Raw genomic sequence first — 21,491 nt, forward strand, 5'->3', positions numbered from 1 at the left:
TCCCATGGTGCTCAGTAGACTCCGGACTACTGTTTACCTGTCTTTGCTTGTCCTCCCCTGTTTCTGTTGTGACTTCCCGGCTTTTGACCTCGGACTTCCTCCTGATCGAGTCCTCGCCTGTTCCCTGTATCTCGTATGTACTATTCTGGAATCCTGACCTTCAGCATGTATCTCGACCTGGTCTCTGTCTGCCCCCCGTGTAGTGTTGTGCCTTCCTGGTTTATGATCTGGGCCTGTCTGACTACCTCTCCATTTACTGCATACTAGAAGAATCTAGCGCCACCTTGTTCCAGTCATCACATTTTCATTTCCCAGGATTCTTCTCAGTAGTTTTTCTGTTCTGTACTGAATTCCTGACTCACTGTTGTGCCTGTATGTTGTTTGACAACAGGAGAGTAGAGGTTGAGACAAAGACCCATCTCCATTATCTATAAAGAAACAGAGCTCTGCCCCCACTTCCTGTAAAGAGACTCCAACTTCCTGTAGAGCAACAAAGACCCATTCCCACTTTCTGTAGGATAGACAAAGACCCACCCTCATGTCCTATAGAGAGACAAACACCCCGCACTCACTTACATTAGAGAGGCAAAGACCCGCCTCCACTTCCTGTTAGAGGCAAAGACCCGCCTTCACTTCCTGTTAGACAAAGACGCGCCTCCACTTCCTGTTAGAGGCAAAGACCCACCTCCACTTCCTGTTGAGAAACAAAGCTCTGCCTTCACTACCTGTAAAGAGACAAAGTCTGGTTCCAACTTCCTGTAGAGCGAAAAAGACTCTTCCCCACTTTCTGTTGGATAAACAAAGATCAATCCTCACTTCCTGTAGAGAGACAAACACCCCCACACTTCCGTTATAGAGTCAAAGACCTGCCTCCACTTCCTGTAAAGAGACAAACACCTATTCCTATTCCAACTTCCTGTAGAGCGTCAAAAACCCGTTCCCACTTCTTGTAGAGAAGCAAAGACCAGCCCTCACTTCCTGTAGCAAAAAAAGACCCCCACTTCCTTTTAAGAGACAAAGACCTACTCGCACTTCCCAAAGCAAAACAAAGACACCCTCACTTGCTATAGCAAGTAGAGACAAACACACGACCCAACTTTCCGTAGAGAAGGAAAGCTCTGCTCCGGCTTCGTCTAGCAAGACAAAAACTCACTTCTACTTCCTGTAATGAGAAAAAGAGCAGCCCACACCTCCGATTATGATAAAAAGACCAGCCCCCACCTCTTGTAATCAGAAAATGACCAACCCACACCTCCTGTAATGAGAAAAGGACCAGCCCACATATCCTGTAATAAGAAAAGGACCACCCTACACTCCTGTAATGAGAAAAAGACCAGCCCATACCTCCTATAATGAGAAAAAGACCAGCCCTCACCTCCTATAATGAGAAAAGGACCAACCCATACCTCCTGTAATGAGAAAAGGACCAGCCTACACCTCCTGTAATGAGAAAAGGATCATCCTACACCTCCTGTAATGAGAAAAGGACCAGCCAACACCTCCTGTAATGAGAAAAAAAAACAGCCCACACCTCCTGTAATGAGAAAAAAAAAACAGCCCACACCTCCTGTAAGTATAAAAAGACCAGCCCACACCTCCTGTAACTATAAAAAGACCAGCCCGCACCTCCTGTAAGGAGAAAAAGACCATCCCACACCTCCTGTAATGAGAAAAAGACCAGCCCACACCTCTTATAATGAGAAAAAGACCAGCCCACACCTCATGTAATGAGAAAAGGATCAGCCCGCACCTCCTGTAAGGAGAAAAAGACCAGTGCACACCTCCTATAATGAGAAAAAGACCATCCCACACATCCTGTAATGAGAAAAAGACCAGCCCACACCTCCTGTAATGAAAAAAAGACCAGCCCACACCTCCTGTAATGAAAAAAAGACCAGCCCACACCTCCTGTAATGAGAAAAAGACCAGCCCACACCTCCTGTAATGAAAAAAAGACCAGCCCACACCTCCTGTAATGAGAAAAAGACCAGCCCACACCTCCTGTAAGGAGAAAAAGAATAGCCCACACCTCCTGTAAGGAGAAAAAGAATAGCCCACACCTCCTGTAAGGAGAAAAAGAATAGCCTACATCTACTGTAATGAGAAAAAGAATAGCCTATGTGCCGCACCAGGAGCGCTGATCCTGTTCGGGGACGCCACAGTGCAGGGAATCTTCTGGCCACAGGTAGGTCAGATTAACTTCAATGGGGATCGTGACGCCACTCTCGGTAATTGCGGTCAGGGGGTGACCGCCACTGCAGTTTAGGGAGCGCCTGGGCTGATGGTAAATGCAGTCAGTTGTTGTGGCCTCCCGAGAGTGAGGCTAGCCCCAGGGCTCAGTGTAAGTGTGTAGTACCACAGGTCGCAGAAGAACTCACACACAGGCAGCAATGTCTTTCAGGGTTTTTACTCACTTTCAGATGGTAGCTGTGAGTCAACCCGGGCGATGCTATGATGAACCAGATATCCCTTCGGCTGATGTAGGGGCGACTGCTGACTCGCCTTCCTAGCCCTTCTTGTTTTGAGGTGTCCCCGACTTGGAGTCTTACGGTTATCACCCAGGGAAGTCGCAACTACCGTTCTCCCCTTTTTGGCCCGTTTGCGGGCAGCGTGGACCAAGTAATTCTGGCTTCTTGCCTTCTGTCACTTATGGGCCCCCTCGTTGCTGCTGTAGCTGCGGACTCTGTGTAGGTTGGTGAGGCACATACAGTACCCTCACCAGCAGGTTTAGCAGGCCTAGTAGATGGGTTCCTGCTCTGGGGACCTGTTTCCCTGTGCGGGCTGGGTCTATTGGCAGTCCCCTTACTCAGCCACCTCTTGCTACTGCCCTAGGTGGTTTTCAGGCAGCACTGCTGAGTAGCCTTTCTCCCCCGCCAGCAGCCACTACAGGTGTGGGGTCTGACAGGGTCCTGCTCCTCTGCTCTACCCTCCAGACACGGCTCCACAACTCCTTCTCCTTTGGCTGCCACTGCACACTCCCTCTGTCTCTCTCCAGTCCCACACCCACCACTAGCTGGGATGCGAGGGTCACGCCCCCTCCCTGGGTCCGCCCAGGGGTCCCCTCTAACCTGTGTGTCTGTGTTCCTGGTTTTAAGTGTCTGTGTGTCCACACCCTAGTCAGCCTCTGGGATTACCTGTTTTGTACTGACCCAGCATGGGTGCAGTTCTCAGTGGTGCCTGACCAGGTCAGGGGCGCCACACCTACACCTCCTGTAATGATGAAAAAGGCCAGCCCACACCTCCTGTAACAAGAAAAAGACCAGCCCACATCTCCTGTAACAAGAAAGGCACCAGCCCACACCTCCTATAATGAGAAAAGACCAGCCTACACCTCCTGTAAGGAGAAAAAGACCAGCCCACACCTCCTGTAACAAGAAAAAGACCAGCCCACTCCTCCTGTAACAAGAAAAAGACCAGCCCACACTCCTGTCATGATGAAAAAGACCAGCCCACTCCTCCTGTAACGAGATAAAGACCAGCCCGCACCTCCTGTAACGAGATAAAGACCAGCCCACACCCCATGTAATGAGAAAATGACCAGCCCACACCCCTGTAATGAGAAAAAGACCAGCCCATACCTCCTGTAATGAGAAAAAGACCAGCCCACTCCTCCTGTAAGGAGAAAAAGACCAGCCCACTCCTCCTGTAATGAGAAAAAGACCAGCCCACTCCTCCTGTAAGGAGAAAAAGACCAGCCCACTCCTCCTGTAAGGAGAAAAAGACCAGCCCACACTCCTGTCATGATGAAAAAGACCAGCCCACTCCTCCTGTAACGAGATAAAGACCAGCCGGCACCTCCTGTAATGAGAAAAAGACCAGCCCACACCCCTGTAATGAGAAAAAGACCAGCCCACACCCCTGTAATGAGAAAAAGATCAGCTCACATCTTATATGCCCTATGCCTGGTTCACTTTTCACTCCCCATTGAAATGAGGCTGGTTTGGCACATGGAGAGGTAGGACAAGGGTACAGCTTCACGTGGTATATACTGTGTGTGTGTGTGTGTATATATTATATATATATATATATATATATATATATATATAAAAGTTCATGTATTCACTAATCACAGTATGCTGCGTCACAATGTGTGTATGTCTGCACTTGATCTGTATATCACATTTTCCTACAAATGAGATCAATTTGCCTGAAAGTACAAAACAAGCAATAACATGATTTGTACATAGGTGATTTTTCATTTTTTTTTTAAACGAAACAGCGCCTCTCTTGTCCACAGGTTATGTCTGGTATTGCAACTTACCTTTTTTCTGGAATAGCGCTCGTTGTGATACCAGACACAGCTCATAGACAAGAAAGGGGCCGTTTGAGTGGGAAAAAACCCTTCTTTTCCTAATATTAGACAACTCTTAAGTGTGAGAAATATTAGTTTGGGGTTGTCCAGGAATTAGATATCAATTACCTGGTCATAATTATCAGATCAAAGGGTGCCCGGTGTCGGGTGCCCTATGATCAGCTGTTTGTAGCTTCCGCGGTGGCTGAATGTACAGAGTGTACAGAGCCAAAATGTCACAGCTCCATACACTGTGTAGTGGCCGTTCTTGGTACTGCAGCTCAGCTCCTATTGAAGTAAATGTGATCTGAGCGCCTGAGAACGGCCACTACATGGTGTATGGAGCCATTCTGTTCCGGCATTGTACATCTGCAAATAGCTGACCGTTAAGCGGATGTTGGACCCTTATTGATCTTGACAATTCCTTTCAAGTTATCTAAGTTGAACAATGGCCGTGTAGTTTTTGTATAAAAAAAAAGTTAAAAAATTCTTCATGCTGTCAGTCATTTTAATATGTGATATAGAAACAGCATATAATATAGTCAATAGATTGATATTCAATTATTTTTTCCACTTTCTCACTGTGTTCTGCTGCAAGTCCCTTAAAGGGAACCTGTCACCAGATTTTTCACTATGCAATTAAAACTACCACCTTCTGCAGCTCCTGGGCTGCATTCTGTGAAGGTGCACCTTGTATCTGGCCCCCTTTTCAGACCGCTAAAACAACTTTATAAATATTACCTTTTTGGATGTACATTTTTTAGTAGGGCCTAAAGGGCGGGCTCTCTTTCTCCTTCGTTCCCCCATCCTGCCGCTGTCCCCTGTGTTGATTTGAATTGATGACGATGGTCCCATCATCCTCCACGCTGTGCCGAAGTCTTGCGCATGCGCCGTTATCATAGGCCACTATCGCGTGCCTGTGCACAAACTATCACTCGCGCGCGCCTGGGATGTATTTGCTCAGGTACGAGATTATGGGCGGGTACTAGGATGACGCTGATGAGGTCATGCACATCGCCGCCTATAATCTCGTGCCTGAGCAAATACATCCCAGGTGCGCGCGAGTGATAGTTTGTGCACAGGCCTATGATAACGGCGCATGCGCGAGACTTTTTTTGCTCCAAAAGACGGGCTAGGTCTTATTTTCGGGGTAGGTGTTATTTTTGGGGAAACATGGCTTTCATTTTATTCCCTATGTACTGATAAATTTACCGCCAAAAGAAAGCAGATGCCCTCAAAAGAATCGCGCTTACCAGACCCCAAACAATTAGAGTTGGAAAGTGAATGAGCTCTCACATACAAATCTGCGTCCCTGTCAGGCCCCCCTGCGTTCCACAGTGGTTCGCTCCCTCTACTGGTCAGAAATAGTGTCAAAAAGAGTGATACTGGGACCCAATATGTGTGTGAGAGACCAGGGACCTGATAGCAATGCAGATCTCTGTGTGAGAGCCCATCTACTGTTGGCTCTTGTCAGCTGTAATTGTTTAGGGTCTGGTGAGTGTGATTACATAGAACATTTTTTAATTCATATGATGAAAGTAAGGTTAATAATTAGAGATGGGTGAACACTAAAATGCACAGGTGCTTTTTCTTCGACTTGACCATGTCAGCCGCTCTGAAAGAGCTCATCTTGAGTAACATATATAATGGAAGTCAATGGTTGGGGAGTTCGGGTCTCCCCCTACATACAGCCAGCCATAAAGCCAAACAGCTGAATCATTGACTTTCATTATACTCGTTACTCGAGTTGAGCCATTTCAGAGCGTCTGACCTGCTCGAGTCGAATAACGAGCACCCGAACATTTTAGTGCTCATCCATCTCTACTTGGTATACTACATACAAAAACGCATTTTTGTTGTTTTTTTTATTCCGCCGGGAGAGCCACCGGTTCCCATCATTTAGTGAAGGGAGCCGGCTCTTTGTGTTCTTGTTTCATAGACGACCCATCCGAGCACCCGCGATAATTGGCCGAGCACCACGGGCACCTGAGCACACTGATGCTCGAGCACCCCGAAGCTCGATTGAGTAGTGTGATGCTGGAATATGGGGGGTTGTGTATAGTTTTGTGTAGGTTTGTATTTTGAGTATGCTGCTCTGTCCATTCTGTGTATTCCTTGTGTGTACATTGTCCTGTTCGCAGGTCTAATCAGCCCCTGCCGGGCTTTTGTCCCTAAGTCTGGGGAAGGGGGCCTGGGATTCACCTAAACTCTCTGTTTTACCTGAAGATTAGTCAGTCTTGCTGGGAACTACAAGAGACGCAGGAAGATTCATCCTCTGGGGCTAGAATCTGCAGCTACAGTCAGCAGCCCAGAGAACTGTTGAGACACCCCGATTTCTCTGGAAAAGGACTGCTGGAGGATTGTATACAGATAAGGCTGCACATCAAACTTAGATAATAGTATAATGCCTCAAGCATATGGACAAATATTGGAATATACAATGAAAAATGCTACTTGCTAATTTGAACATGTGAATAATGAATTGCATACCTGCCATGAATATTAGGAAAAAGGAGATATTTAGCAATCGCATTGATCAATGTAACTGAGCCCCAAGGCCTCGTCAAGGCATATCTCTATATTGGGGTCCCTAGCTCTGTGACCCTAACTGTGTGTCATCTCATTGCAATTAAAAACTGCTATGGGTGGAGAGGGGTAACTAAGGACTTTCTTATATAGGAGATGGAAAAAACATGGCCGAAAGGGGCGGAGCTGTGTTCACATTCAGAAAAAAAAACTACATATAACTGAATAGGATAACTGAAGTGAGCACTAATATATATATTATGAGTGCAAGCCAAAAATTACATACTATATACAGATAAGGCTGCACATCAAACTTAGATAATAGTATAATGCCTCAAGCATATGGACAAATATTGGAATATACAATGAAAAATGCTACTTGCTAATTTGAACATGTGAATAATGAATTGCATATCTGCCATGAATATTAGGAAAAGGAGATATTTAGCAATCACTGTGTTCACATTCAGAAAAAAAACTACATATAACTGAATAGGATCCTATTCAGTTATATGTAGTTTTTTTTCTGAATGTGAACACAGCTCCGCCCCTTTCGGCCATGTTTTTTCCATCTCCTATATAAGAAAGTCCTTAGTTACCCCTCTCCACCCATAGCAGTTTTTAATTGCAATGAGATGACACACAGTTAGGGTCACAGAGCTAGGGACCCCAATATAGAGATATGCCTTGACGAGGCCTTGGGGCTCAGTTACATTGATCAATGCGATTGCTAAATATCTCCTTTTTCCTAATATTCATGGCAAGTATGCAATTCATTATTCACATGTTCAAATTAGCAAGTAGCATTTTTCATTGTATATTCCAATATTTGTCCATATGCTTGAGGCATTATACTATTATCTAAGTTTGATGTGCAGCCTTATCTGTATATAGTATGTAATTTTTGGCTTGCAATCATAATATATATATTAGTGCTCACTTCAGTTATCCTATTCAGTTGCTGGAGGATTGTGACTGATATATCCTCTGTGGGAGAAGCTGAGGCTTCCCAGAGAGACCTGGACATTTATCCCTTACTGGACTGTATGCGTGTTTCTGGACTATTTTACCCTCTGTGCGGTGGATTATTTTATGAACCTTCTGGATTGCATGGTATAAAGGAACTTTGGATTGCTCACTCATCTCTCGCTCTGTTGATTGTGTGATATCGGAGAAGGACCCCGTGACAAGTAGCATGCTCGCTCATCACTATTAATAATATAACTTTCATTAAAAAAATCTTCATTTGTACTCCATTTAGTCAATGCAAAAATGAGTACACCCAACAGCAAAATCTACTACATGTAGTATTTGTACGACCTCCATGACTTTTAAGGACTGCACCAAGTCTTCTATTCCTGGAATACACAAGTTGGTGACATATTGTAATCTGTTTCTTCTTCAAGAACAAGCTGTTAGAGCCTGGATGGTGGATGGAGAGTGATGACAACTCTTCTCTTTTCAGAATTCATCATTGGTGTTAGGTCGGTTCATATCAGGAGACTCTTGGCCACTGAATCACACTCTGCTCTTTAGAAATGCATCAGATGTAAGCTTTGTATCATTGTTGTTTTAGAAAAGTGCACGTCTACCAAGGGCACTGAGTGATGGCAGCATCTTATCTTTCTATTTAGAGCAGTCTAAGGGGAGAACTTTTCACCTTGCGGAGACTGACAAACCAGTCTGACTGTCAGTGATGAGGAGTCTTATAGCTACAATGCTCCTCTGGGATATATTCAATTTTTCTCTTCAGGGAGGAAGGAGACAAACTCGAGTGCCACCTATTGGAAGTAGCAATCCTAAAAGTCAAAAGTGACTCTTTAATGAGCCTTTTCATATGACCTAGGATTTATGCCAGATCAGAGCCTCAATTTACAGACACGGTGTTTCGGGATGATTGTCCCTTGTCAGTGCAAAGTACGATGTTTCGGGATGATTGTCCCTCGTCAGTGCAAAGTATGAGGTCTGATGTGGCTTTATAGGAAGCTAAAATGGGGTGACCCCACTTTAGCTTCTCATAAAGCCAGATCAGACCTCATACTTTGCACTGACGAGAGACAATCATCCCGAAACATCGTGTCTGATCTGGCATAAATCCTAGGTCATATGAAAAAGCTCGTTAAAGAGTCACTTTTGACTTTTAGGATTGCTACTTCCAATAGGTGGCACTGGAGTTTGTCTCCTTCCTCCCTGGAGACAATTTGAATATTTAGAGCAGAGCATCTGTGAATTCATGATACCATCAATGACATGTATCTCCCCGACACCGGCAGCTCACATGGAGCCCCATATGAGGGCACCAGCACCACCAGGTATTACTGTAGGCATCTTTCTTTGGAATTCTCACCTTTGTGATGACAATAATTTTGAAGCCATCAGTTTCAAAAAGATTTATCTTGGTCTCATCACTCCAGAGTATTGAGTCCCTGTAGTCTTCATAGTCTTCGTAGTCTTCAGTCTTCTTATTTTTCTGTATTGCCCCTGACAATTTTTAGGCAGCTTTTTTTTGTGCATGGGTTTTAGGAAAACCTTCCTTTGTGGACGACAGCCAAGCATGGCATTCCATTGAAGTGTACGGGAAACAATTTACTACTTTAACTGCAGTGAACTCACATGTTGATTTTCTTCACCCCTTGCCGTCAGAAGATGCTCCTGTTTTTGTGTTCACTTCTGTCGTCAACCTGGATGGCTCTGTGAGATAGTTATTGTTCCATCTTTATATTTTTGTATCACTTTTGCCCCAGTATCTGACTGATAAGTAAATCTTTGCCAATCTATTTGTAGCCTTCACCTTCCTTGTGTAAAGAAATTATTTTGGGACATTTCTCTTTCATGTGGTGCCTTTGCTGACACCATGAAATGGGAAGGGTGTTTTCTTTGTGAAATAACAACTTTTTAATAGTCCCCTGGACACCTGTGTAAGGAATAATTAGACGTATCTGTGGTTGAATTCTTGTTAATTAAAATTTTGCAGTCTAAACTTAATCTTTGCTCCAAAAAATTTCATTGGGGTTTTCTAATTTTTGTAACATGGTCTTGACTGAATCTATTAGAAAAATTACTCTTTTTGTTGTGCAAAGTAGCAAATTTTGTTTGCAATCAAAGGCAGACATTGATGGGAGAATTTTGTACTATGGTATCACATAGAAAATGTGTAGCGCCGATGTTCCAGGAGGGACGCTGACTTGCTCACTGCCCCAGGTGGGTCGCCTCCTCCTCCACTCCCCCGGCCATCCACGTGTGCTGCTGCCTCCTTCACCTCCCGCAGCCTGTGCTCACAGCTCAGGTCTCTCGGGAGTGTGCTTAGAGTGTGCGTGCACACATCGACCATCTTCTTAAAGGGCAATCACACTATTTACAGAAAATACCTCACAGCCTATTGCTGAGAGGCACTAAGTATTTAAGGCACCCTCACATTAGGGGAGGTGCCTGCACAACATCCTTAGTTAGTTTGGCTACAAGTCTTCTAGCTAGTTGACAGGTCCCTGTCCTGTCCCATTATCTCTAAGTTCGTCACCTATACCTGTCTTCCCATACCTATCTGTCTATACCATGCCCACCATACCTGTTCATACTCGCCTGCCTGTATGCCTCAGCCATCCCACCTGTACCTGGCTGCACCTGTGTGTATACCTAAGTCCATCTCCTATCCTGAGGGTCATGCTGCCACAGACCCGGTCACTTCCCTGGGAGTAGTACCTGGCGTCCGCCCCGCTGTAGGCACTTAGTTTAGCCCCTCCCACTAAACGGTAAGTCCAGGTCCCCTTGTGGTCCAGTGGGTCCACTAACCCAGCTGGCTGCCCCTACACCTGCCATGAGCGTTATAAAATGTTCCTTCTCAAAGGAAATGAAAAGCCTTTTGACAAATCAGTTGGGGTGTACTCATTTATGCTGAGCACTGTATATGGTCAGTTGACACTTCTTATTGGGCAAAAATTGGCTTTTCTAAATGGCCCATTAGACATCTTTGTCTCCATGCTTCATCTGATGTGGAAAATGTTAATTTTTGCCGTGGACCCACCTCCCCTTTTGTTCTCTAATGTTTAATCATGAAAATCCAAAAATATTTTGCGCAATTTCATTTTAACCTTCTTGAATTCTGAATTTTGTGAGCATCTTGAGGTTTGGAACATTCGGCATTTTTTTTCAAAGTAAATTTGCTCTCTGTTGAAGGCGAGTGAACCATAGAGAGGATCTGAGCGAGTCATTAGCTTCTATCTACACGCGGGTTTCGTGAACTTCCAGGCACAGGACCCGAAATCTGGAATCAATTTAAAAAATGATAGAATATGTCAGTCACTTGTCTTAATCTTTCAAGACCCTTCATGTAAAGCTTCGCTTCTCCGCACATTGCTCCTATGAAAGGGTCATTAGAGCTTTCCAAATCCAACTTTTCGACCAATTTAACTCCTTAACTCTTGGCCAAAGAAATTCTAGAGTGGAATGAGATGTGGTTGCCACTTTTAATTACGTCTTGGCAGGAACCTCCACCATCCCGATGTAGAAGGACTGGACTAATAGATTTTGACAGATTTTTTAGACATCAGTAAAATTTGGCCAATTGCTTCCAAGAACAAATTAGAGGATGTCCTAGAGTCTTAGGATTTCCTTCCAGTACAATGGTGATCAACCTAGTATATTATAGGGCAGTGATGGCGAACCTATGGCACGCGTGCCACCAGGGGCACGCTGAGCCCAATCTGTTGGCACGCGTGCTGTCGCCCGATTCTGCAGCTTTGATCTGCTAGTGCAGTGGCGCCGGCAGATCAAATCTGTGTTGTGGAGCGGAGGAGACATTTCTCCTCCGCTCTGACACTCCTCCTCTCCCAGGCTGCAGGTGTGTTGCCTAGGAGACGGAGGAGCGGCGCCGGCGCCGTCTGCTGGCCGCGTGGGAACTGAGGACCCAGCAGCGCGGGAGCGTGTGCAGGTAAGTTGTGTGTTGCTTTTTTTTATAACTTGTGTGCGGCTGTGCCAAGGTGGGGATGGGGGGGGGGCAGCGCCAGCATGGGGTGGGGGAACGCACATGGCAGCGTGGGGTGGCGGTGCGGGAACCCACATGTCAGCTTGGGGTGGCGGTGGGGGAACGCACATGTCAGCTTGGGGTGGCGGTGGGGGAACGCACATGTCAGCTTGGGGTGGCGGTGGGGAAACGCACATGTCAGCTTGGGGTGGCGGAACGCACATGTCAGCTTGGGGTGGCGGTGGGGGAACGCACATGTCAGCTTGGGGTGGCGGTGGGGGAACGCACATGTCAGCTTGGGGTGGCGGTGGGGGAACGCACATGTCAGCTTGGGGTGGCGGTGGGGGAACGCACATGTCAGCTTGGGGTGGCGGTGGGGGAACGCACATGTCAGCTTGGGGTGGCGGTGGGGGAACGCACATGTCAGCTTGGGGTGGCGGTGGGGGAACGCACATGTCAGCTTGGGGTGGCGGTGGGGGAACGCACATGTCAGCTTGGGGTGGCGGTGGGGGAACGCACATGTCAGCTTGGGGTGGCGGTGGGGGAACGCACATGTCAGCTTGGGGTGGCGGTGGGGGAACGCACATGTCAGCTTGGGGTGGCGGTGGGGGAACGCACATGTCAGCTTGGGGTGGCGGTGGGGGAACGCACATGTCAGCTTGGGGTGGCGGTGGGGGAACGCACATGTCAGCTTGGGGTGGCGGTGGGGGAACGCACATGTCAGCTTGGGGTGGCGGTGGGGGAACGCACATGTCAGCTTGGGGTGGCGGTGGGGGAACGCACATGTCAGCTTGGGGTGGCGGTGGGGGAACGCACATGTCAGCTTGGGGTGGCGGTGGGGGAACGCACATGTCAGCTTGGGGTGGCGGTGGGGGAACGCACATGTCAGCTTGGGGTGGCGGTGGGGGAACGCACATGTCAGCTTGGGGTGGCGGTGGGGGAACGCACATGTCAGCTTGGGGTGGCGGTGGGGGAACGCACATGTCAGGTTGGGGTGGCGGTTGGGGAACGCACATGTCAGCTTGGGGTGGCGGTGGGGGAACGCACATGTCAGGTTGGGGTGGCGGTGGGGGAACGCACATGTCAGCTTGGGGTGGCGGTGGGGGAACGCACATGTCAGCTTGGGGTGGCGGTGGGGGAACGCACATGTCAGCTTGGGGTGGGGACATGCATGCCAGGATGGAGGAAACATGCATGGCAGGATGGAGGAAACATGCATGTCAGGATGGAGGAAACATGCCACGATAGGGTACATTTACCAGGAAGGGTTACATTTACCTGGATGGGGGTAAATTAACCAGGATTGGGAACATTTACCAGGATGGAGGACATTTACCAGGAATGGGGTCCATGTCGGTATGGGGGAACATTTACCAGGATGGAGGACATTTATTAGGAATGGGGTACATGCCATGATGGGGGAACATTTACAAGGATGGGCAATATGTCAGGATGGGGTACATTTACCAGCATGGGGGAACATGCCAGAATGGGTAACATTTACCAGGATGGAGGACATTTACCAGGATGGGGCCGTGATAGGGACAAATATACCAGAATGTAGGAAATATATATCAGGATGGGGGACATTTTTACCAGGAAGTGGCCGAGGAAGGGGACAGAACTACACAATGATGGGGAGGGGAGCCACTCGTACGTCTTTATGGGATTTCAAGATGTTCAGACTTAGAAATGTAGATGTGGATTACAGGGTGAAATCTGATTGCATTCCTGGCTAAAATCTCTGTCTAATATGCTGCAATTTTTTCCAGAAAGATCAATCCAACTGCTGTGTCTGGAAAGGGCAGGGGCTCAGCTTCAATGTGTGGTAAGCATGCATGAACGTGATGCCCCTGCTGAAGAGAAGACGGCAAAGGTAAGGTTACAATTAATTATTTACATAATAGGATTGGTTGGCACTTCAGAAAAAAAATTGGGTTTAGGGCTACAGTTTGGGCACTCGGCCTGTAAAAGGTTCGCCATGACTGTTATAGGGTCTTCAAAGTCCATCTTAAAGGGGTTTTCCATTTTGATATAAAGCCTAATCATTGCATACATGAAAAGTTTTACAACTTTCTAATATAATGTAATCTTCAGTTCTTGACTGTGCGCCCTACTTGAAATTTTGTATTGGGGCTCAGTAAGTTCAGGTTATGCCAAAGCTAGTGATATCAACCAAACCGGAACCACCCATCTCTAGACTGCTGTTTCTGGGTTTTTGCATCTCATCATTACAAAACAAAAGTATTAATGGGGCTTTACACGTAGCGATATCGCTAGCGATGTCGCTCGTGAAAGCACCCGCCCCCGTCGTTTGTGCGTCACGGGCAAATCGCTGCCCGTGGCGCACAATATCGCTAACACCCGTTACACGTACTTACCTTCCTAGCGACATCGCTGTGGGCGGCGAACAACCTCTTCCTTAAAGGCTGCTTTACACGCTACGACATCGCTAAAGTGATCTCGTTGGGGTCACAGAATTTGTGACGCACATCCGGCCGCGTTAGCGATGTTGTTGCGTGTGACACCTATGAGCGATTTTGCATCATCGCAAAATCGCTAATCGGTCACATGCCCCCCTATTCCCAATTATCGTTGCTGCTGCGTGTACGATGTAGTTCCTCGTTGCTGCGGCAGCACACATCGCTATGTGTGACACCGCAGGAACGAGGAACCTCACCTTACCTGCGGCCGCCGGCAATGAAGAAGGAAGGAGGTGGGCGGGATGTTACCTCCCGCTCATCTCCGCCCCTCCGCTTCTATCGGGCGCCCACTTAGTGACGTCGCTGTGACGCCGAACGAACCGCCCCCTTAGAAAGGAGGCGGTTCGCCGGTCACAGCGACGTCGCTAGGCAGGTAAGTAGTGTGATGGGTCTGAGCGATGTTGTGCGCCACGGGCAGTGATTTGCCCGTGTCGCACAACTGATGGGGGCGGGTACGCACGCTAGCGATATCGGTAACGATATTGCAGCGTGTAAAGCGGCCTTAAGGGGGAGTTTCGTGTGCCGTCACAGCAACGTCACACAGCGGCCGACCAATAGAAGCGGAGGGGTGATGACCAGCCGGATTAAAGACACGCCCACTTCGTTGCCGGAGGACGCAGGTAAGCTGTTGTTTCTCGTTCCCGGGGTGTCACACGTAGCGATGTGTGCTGCCTCAGGAACGACGAACAACCTGCGTCCACAACGACCAACGAGATTTTGAAAATGAACGATCAACGATTAGGTGAGTATTTTTGATCGTTAACATTCGCTTGGAGCTGTTACACGCAACGACGTTGCTAATGACATCGTTAGATATGTCGTTGAGTGTAACGGGGCCTTTAGGCTATCACGCTAGGTACACGGGGAAGTACCAAGCGAATGGGAAGAGAAGGGAAACCCTGTGTCTAGGGAACGGGGAGTTGGTGACCCCTGACCAAGCCTACTGTTGGTCCTTGAGGTCCCTCACCACCCTAGTTAGGTTCTGCACCTAAGACGCCAAGCCAGATACCTGACCCTAGGCTGGACCCTGATCTGGGCCCTAGATAGGGAGCAGACAACCCCACTAGGCACTAAAGGACACACAGGGATAACAAACAAGGGCTGGACTCTGATCTGGGCCTTAGATAGGGAGCGGATGGGTTGAGCTCTTCGTCAACCCCACTAAACACTAAAGCTGGGTTTACACACTGCAACATCTCAAACGACATCGCTGTAACGTCACCGGTTTTGTGACGCAATAGCGATGTTGTTTGCGATGTTGCAGTGTGTGAAACCTATCAGCGACCTGGCCCCTGCTGTGAAGTTGCTGGAAGTTGCTGATCACTACAAGTCGTTCAGGACCATTCCTAGGTCCTTTGTTTCCCGCTGTGCAGCATGAAGTTTCAGTGTGTGAATCCTTTTCAGCGACTTTGTTAGCAACTTCCCTTTCAAAAAGCTGCTTATCAACGTCCCCAACAACCAGCTAGGTCGCTCTGCAGGTCCGGATCGCTGGTAAGTTGTTGGCCAGGTTTGCCGGGTTGAACGCTCACCAGAGACTTAGCAGAGACTTATGGAGATCGCTATTGCGTCACCAAACCGGTGACGTTACAGCGATGTCCTTTGCGATGTTGCAGCGTGTAAACCCAGCTTAAAGGACACACAGGGATAACAAACAAGGGAAAACAACAAACGACTAATCTCTAGATGACTCAGTAAGAAGTTCAGCAAATAACAGCAATGATCCTACAGATGAGTGCAAAACGCCTGCTTGCACCCAGAGTTTGTGAAGGAACTGAATATCACCAGCACACGTATAGGGAAAATGAGAGTATTTAAACCAAAGGTGAAATATAGATGATTAGTAGCTGAAAAAAAGAGGAGCTTCCCTGGGTCCTAAAGGGAAAGGGATGAAAACCCAGCAGAGGAGATACCTAGTACACAGAATACTAACAGCAGGAATAATACAAAGTCAGGGAGCATTTTGCACAGCCAAATGCTGTGACCTTCTATTGCCGGACACCACAGGACTCTGTCACCTGTGACACACCCATGACATAGGCTTTGTTTAGCAGTATTTTTGGTCACTGGAACTTCTGTTTTGGCAACAGGTAATATGATGGCCAAGTCTTTGTGGCAGTACGCACAAGTGTGAAATAAAGCAGCATGCACTATTTTGGGCCGTATTACGGACTACAATGGTGCATGTCGTGCATGGTGCAGACGAGCATATGAATCAGCTCAGGGAGCCAATCACGTCTGCAAACTGCATTATTTTAGCAACTGTTTGAACGTTGTCTGAAGACCCCAAAAATAATAATATGTTGATAAAAATTTGGGATTTTAACCAAACGCTTGTTCCTGGGGTAGAGACTAAAGAACGAACAATGGTTTCAATAGTTTTGACCCGTCCGATCGCACATTGTTTAAATACCGCCAGCCACGTTTTATTTTATTTTATTCTTTTTCGAATTTCGGACAAAACATCTTCCGTTAAAAGAAAGAACAATCTTTTGTTAAAAGAATATTTCCTGAACGAATGTTTGTCCATCATCCATTGTCACTGAACATTTATGGCCGGGTGGAAAGGACAGTACCGGACAGTACTGAGTAAAATGTATATGACGATATCGGCATTATTATCAATGATTCCTGCTGCTCCTTTGAGTACTGGGGTAGACATAACATTGGTGTAGCCTGTGGAGACGCACAGGGGCCCATCAACATCTCCAAAGCAGGAGGAATTACTGGTATGCATTATGATGAGCTATAGGTGTCACGGCCTGTCATGGAGGTGTTACGGCCGGCTGACAATCCAGTAGTACAGTGTTCCCCAACTCCAGTCCTCAGAAGCCACCAACAGTGCATGTTTTCTGGATTTTCTTAGTATTGCACAGATGATAATTCCAATACTAAGCAAATCCTGAATATATGTGCCATTGGTGGCTCCTGAGGACTGGAATTTGGGAACACTGCAGTAGAAGATCAAGGAGATTGGTAGCACATGTTGTTATTTGACTTTGCCTTGTTTCTGTAGCCAGCGGACTCTATGACCCTGAGGATCTGTCAGTTTTTCCACTCGGTTTCTATCCTCTGACTTCCTTTATTAGCCTCACCCTGGGGTTGTTTGGGTCTGGTTTATAGTTTGTTCCTTGCTGTAGTCTGCAGTTGTCCTCTCCTGTTGCTCCAGAGACTTCTTTGGTTGCCGCTCCACAGATAAGTGTTGTACTTTTGCTATCTACCTGGCATTTGGTGATGGCATCTGTGTTTGTACTGTACTGTTTCCTTGTGTCTTCCTTTAGTGCCAGTGGAGTTGACTAGTGCTCATACTTGTCATTTTTACTTATGGCCCTTTTGCCAGGGGAAGACAGGCAGGGCCCAGGTATCCAGCTCGGCGACAGGTGCGGAACCTGTATAGTATCGGTGAGGGCAGTGAGGGTGAGCTGCAGGTTGTTGTCAGGGGTCACCACTTCCCCCTTTTCTATAGAAATGAGGCATTTCGTCCCCCTTCCAGTGTGTTGTCCTTTACGGTTAGTATAGCCTCTATCCTCTGCCGTGACAATAGGACTGCAAAGGCCCCATATATTGTTCTTGCACAGGGGCCCTTTTCTGTGTCCACCACTGCGTTAAGTATACCATTTTCTCATTATTAAATCCTCCATATGGTTTTGGTTTCAGAGATATGGGCCTTTTTATTTATTGCTAATATTTATGGCCTTTGCCAAGTGGGTGGTGCACACGGACAATTACACAATGCAGTAGAAAGACACGCCCCTGAGCAACCATTTGAGTCACACCCCTTTGTAAAAACCATAAAAATTATCACTAAATAAAAAAAGCCCATATCTCTGGAGTCGTATGCCGGATTTAAAAATTAGCAATAAACTTAATATTCAAGGGAGCAGCGGGAATAAAATAAGAGCAAAATCCGATCACTTTTTACTGTATTTTGAGACTAGTGACAGGATCAGGACTAGAGGCTCTCATTGTAATCTGAAACACTACATACTAAATATGTTTTCTTTCTTTGGGTGGGGCAAGGTTTAATGTCAGTTTTACTTACCTGCAGCTTCTGACTCCTGGTCAGGTGTTTTTGGTTTGGAGCCACTCCCAATCCCTTTATATACCGTCTCCTTCCAGCAAAGGGTGTCGGTTACTCTCCTTGCTGTTGGTAGCATTGTAGGCTGCAGTACTGGTGCCTTACTGCAGCCTAGATGTTGGAGTTAGTCTGTTATTATTCTCCCCCTGTCTGTCTTACCTCCCCTTGGTGTGTTCTTTTAGCGCAGCAGTGGGACTAGTGATCCTTACCTTCCCACTCACTAGCCAGGGCTCACTGCAGGATCTCTCAGGGCTTCAGGTTCCTGCTTGGCGACAGGTGAGGAACTTGTATATAGACTGATTCTTGCTGTTGGTAGTGGTGTAAGCTGCACTACTGGTACCTTACTGCAGCCTAGTTGTTTGAGTTAGTCTGTTATTATTCTCCCCCTGTCTGTCTTACCTCCATTTGGTGTGTTTTAGTGCAGCGGTGGGACTAATGATCCTTACCTTCCCACTTATTAGCCAGGGCTCACAGCAGGATCTCTCTGGGCTTCAAGTTCCTGCTTGGCGACAGGTGAGAAACCTGTATATGAACTGATTCTTGCTGTTGGTAGTGGTGTGCTGCAGTACTGATACTTTACTGCAGCCTAGTTGTTGGAGTTAGTCTGTTATTATTCTCCCCCTGTCTGTCTTACCTCCCCTTGGTGTGTTTTAGTGCAGCGGTGGGACTAATGATCCTTACCTTCCCACTTATTAGCCAGGGCTCACCGCAGGATCTCTCTGGGCTTCAAGTTCCTGCTTGGCGACAGGTGAGAAACCTGTATATAGACTGATTCTTGCTGTTGGTAGTGGTGTGCTGCAGTTCTGATACCTTACTGCAACCTAGTTGTTGGAGTTAGTCTGTTATTATTCTCCCCCTGTCTGTCTTACCTCCCCTTGCTGTGTTTTAGTGCAGCGGTGGGACTAATGATCCTTACTTTCCCACTTATTAGCCAGGGCTCACCGCAGGGTTTCTCAGGGCTTCAGGTTCCTGCTTGGCGACAGCTGAGGAACCTGTTAAGGGACTGATTCTTGCTGTTGGTAGTGGTGTAAGCTGCAGTACTGGTGCCTTACTGCAGCCTAGTTGTTGGAGTTAGTCTGTTGTTATTTCCGCCCTGTTTGTCTTACCTCCCCTTGGTGTGTTATTTTAGTGCAATGGTGGGACTAGTGATCCTTACCTTCCCACTCACTAGCCAGGGCTCACAGCAGGATCTCTCAAGGCTTCAGGTTCCTGCTTGGCGACAGGTGAGGAACATGTATAGGGGTGCAGGTTACAGCGGCAGGTAAGTGGAGGCGGTGTCCATATTCCCTCTCACTAGCATCAGGGTCCACCGTTGTTAATGTGTCCCCGGTGTACCTCTTGTTTGTCTTGGTAATACACCTGTCTTTTGTGTGCTTTACCTCACGACGGACCTTCCCAAAGTCCGTGTCGTGACATTTACCCTGTTCTTATGTCTACAGCTCCTATTCAGAACTATGTATCTTCGAGGTAACTGGACAAGTCATATGCAGGCAGACTAATATGCATTAATTCTCTATTCCATCCATCCTCTACTTTTTACTAACCTTCTAAATATATATTACCAAGACATGGTGGAAGAATGGACGGGGTGCGGTGGTGGTGGTGGTGGGGGGGGGGGGGTACCTGCAGAATCCTGAAATTATTAATCAAATCAGTTGCAGTTATAATTATCCGTCCATTTATATCAGATTGGTAAGGTGTCGTTTTCCCACATTCTATAGATATACAGGGGTGTTCTTGCACTTTACCGTTTTCTCTGCTGTGATGCTATTTGAGGACCTGATGTGTTAGAGTGTATTATATTTAAAGGATTGCATCATTCTAATTACTCAGGATTTATATTTTACGCCTTTTTTTTCTATTTTTCTTAAAGGGGTTTCCCATATTGATCATATTGATCACCATTCGTCAGGATCGGTCATCACTATCAGCTGTTCTCACCGGTGGACAGATATTAATAAATGTAAACCAACACCAGAGCGCCGTTCACTGTTTAGTGGCCATTCTCAGGTACTGCAGCTCAGCTCCTATTGAATTGAATAGGAGCTGCAGTACCCAGGAGCGGCCACTACACGGTAAACGGCGCTGTGGTGTTCACTTTTTACAACAGCTGTTCAGAAACTGATGACAACCTCAATTACATAGGCTCCAATCCATTAAAGGAGCCTTTCAGGGGTTAAATATTGATTAAGGTAGACCACGAATATTTAATTGGAGGTGTTGAAACTCATCAGCTCCATCCAGAGCTCCATCGAGTTCCACTTCCCCTTTATTTTTTAACTAGGAACAGCGCCACCACTATAGTAGTGGTCGTGTCTGGTATTGCAGCTCAGCTCCAGTAACATGAATCAGATTGATTTCTATGGGGCTGCAGCATCAGACCGTGCCGTTTCTGGGTAAACAATAAAGGGGCGCAACAGCATTGGGAAAAAGGAATTCGAATAATGCACCATTGATATAAAAGTCTTGAAAATCAATTTTAATATTTTCGGGGGGAATTGCTCTTGTGATTGTATTAGAACATAATGTTTTTCATTCTCTGCGCATTTATGCCATTGTCCTTGTAGAACCTTGTGGTATTCAAATAGTTAAACGCTTGGTACGATTGAATGTAATGATTTTTGTTGGACAGAAGAATACGGGAACAAAATGTAAACTGCTTCCTTTTCTTACTAGAGGGCTGCAGTTTAGCTGGCAGAGCGGAGAGGAGTTGGGGAATTGGACGGGGATCTTTAATTTCACGGATGACGGAGCAGTGAAGACGGGCAGTGACGCAGGCGGCAGGTACAGACTCATACAGAATGACAATACACAGCATGAACCAGACTGCTGCTCCTGAGACACAGTATCTACACACAACACTCACATACAACCGCACACTACTCACATATAACGTCTACTGTAAAGAACAATAGTCATGTACATAGGAGCAGTATTATAGTAGTTATATTCTTGTACATAGGAGCAGTATTATAGTAGTTATATTCTTGTACATAGGGAACAGTATTATAGTAGTTATATTTCTGTACATAGGGGCAGTATTATAGTAGTTATATTCTTGTACATAGGAACAGTATTATAGTAGTTATATTCTTGTACATAGGGAGCAGTATTATAGTAGTTATATTCTTGTACATAGGGAACAGTATTATAGTA

The 21,491-nt window shown here is 46.6% G+C and overlaps 1 protein-coding gene across 2 annotated transcripts in view; it reads left to right on the forward strand.

Annotated features, from left to right (window-relative positions):
• Positions 1 to 21,491, forward strand: part of ST8SIA5 (ST8 alpha-N-acetyl-neuraminide alpha-2,8-sialyltransferase 5) — a 123,024-nt gene that overhangs the window by 13,202 nt on the left and 88,331 nt on the right. The window contains exon 2 of one of the 2 annotated variants that reach the window (XM_075327503.1): positions 21,012 to 21,119. The exons of the other annotated variant lie outside the window; for it this stretch is intronic. Coding sequence (XP_075183618.1) covers positions 21,012 to 21,119 — 108 coding nt within the window. The remainder of the gene's footprint in view (positions 1 to 21,011; positions 21,120 to 21,491) is intronic. 2 annotated transcript variants of the gene reach the window in all.

Source organism: Anomaloglossus baeobatrachus, chromosome 1 (assembly GCF_048569485.1).
Source record: "Anomaloglossus baeobatrachus isolate aAnoBae1 chromosome 1, aAnoBae1.hap1, whole genome shotgun sequence".
Classification (NCBI taxonomy): Eukaryota; Metazoa; Chordata; class Amphibia; order Anura; family Aromobatidae; genus Anomaloglossus; species Anomaloglossus baeobatrachus.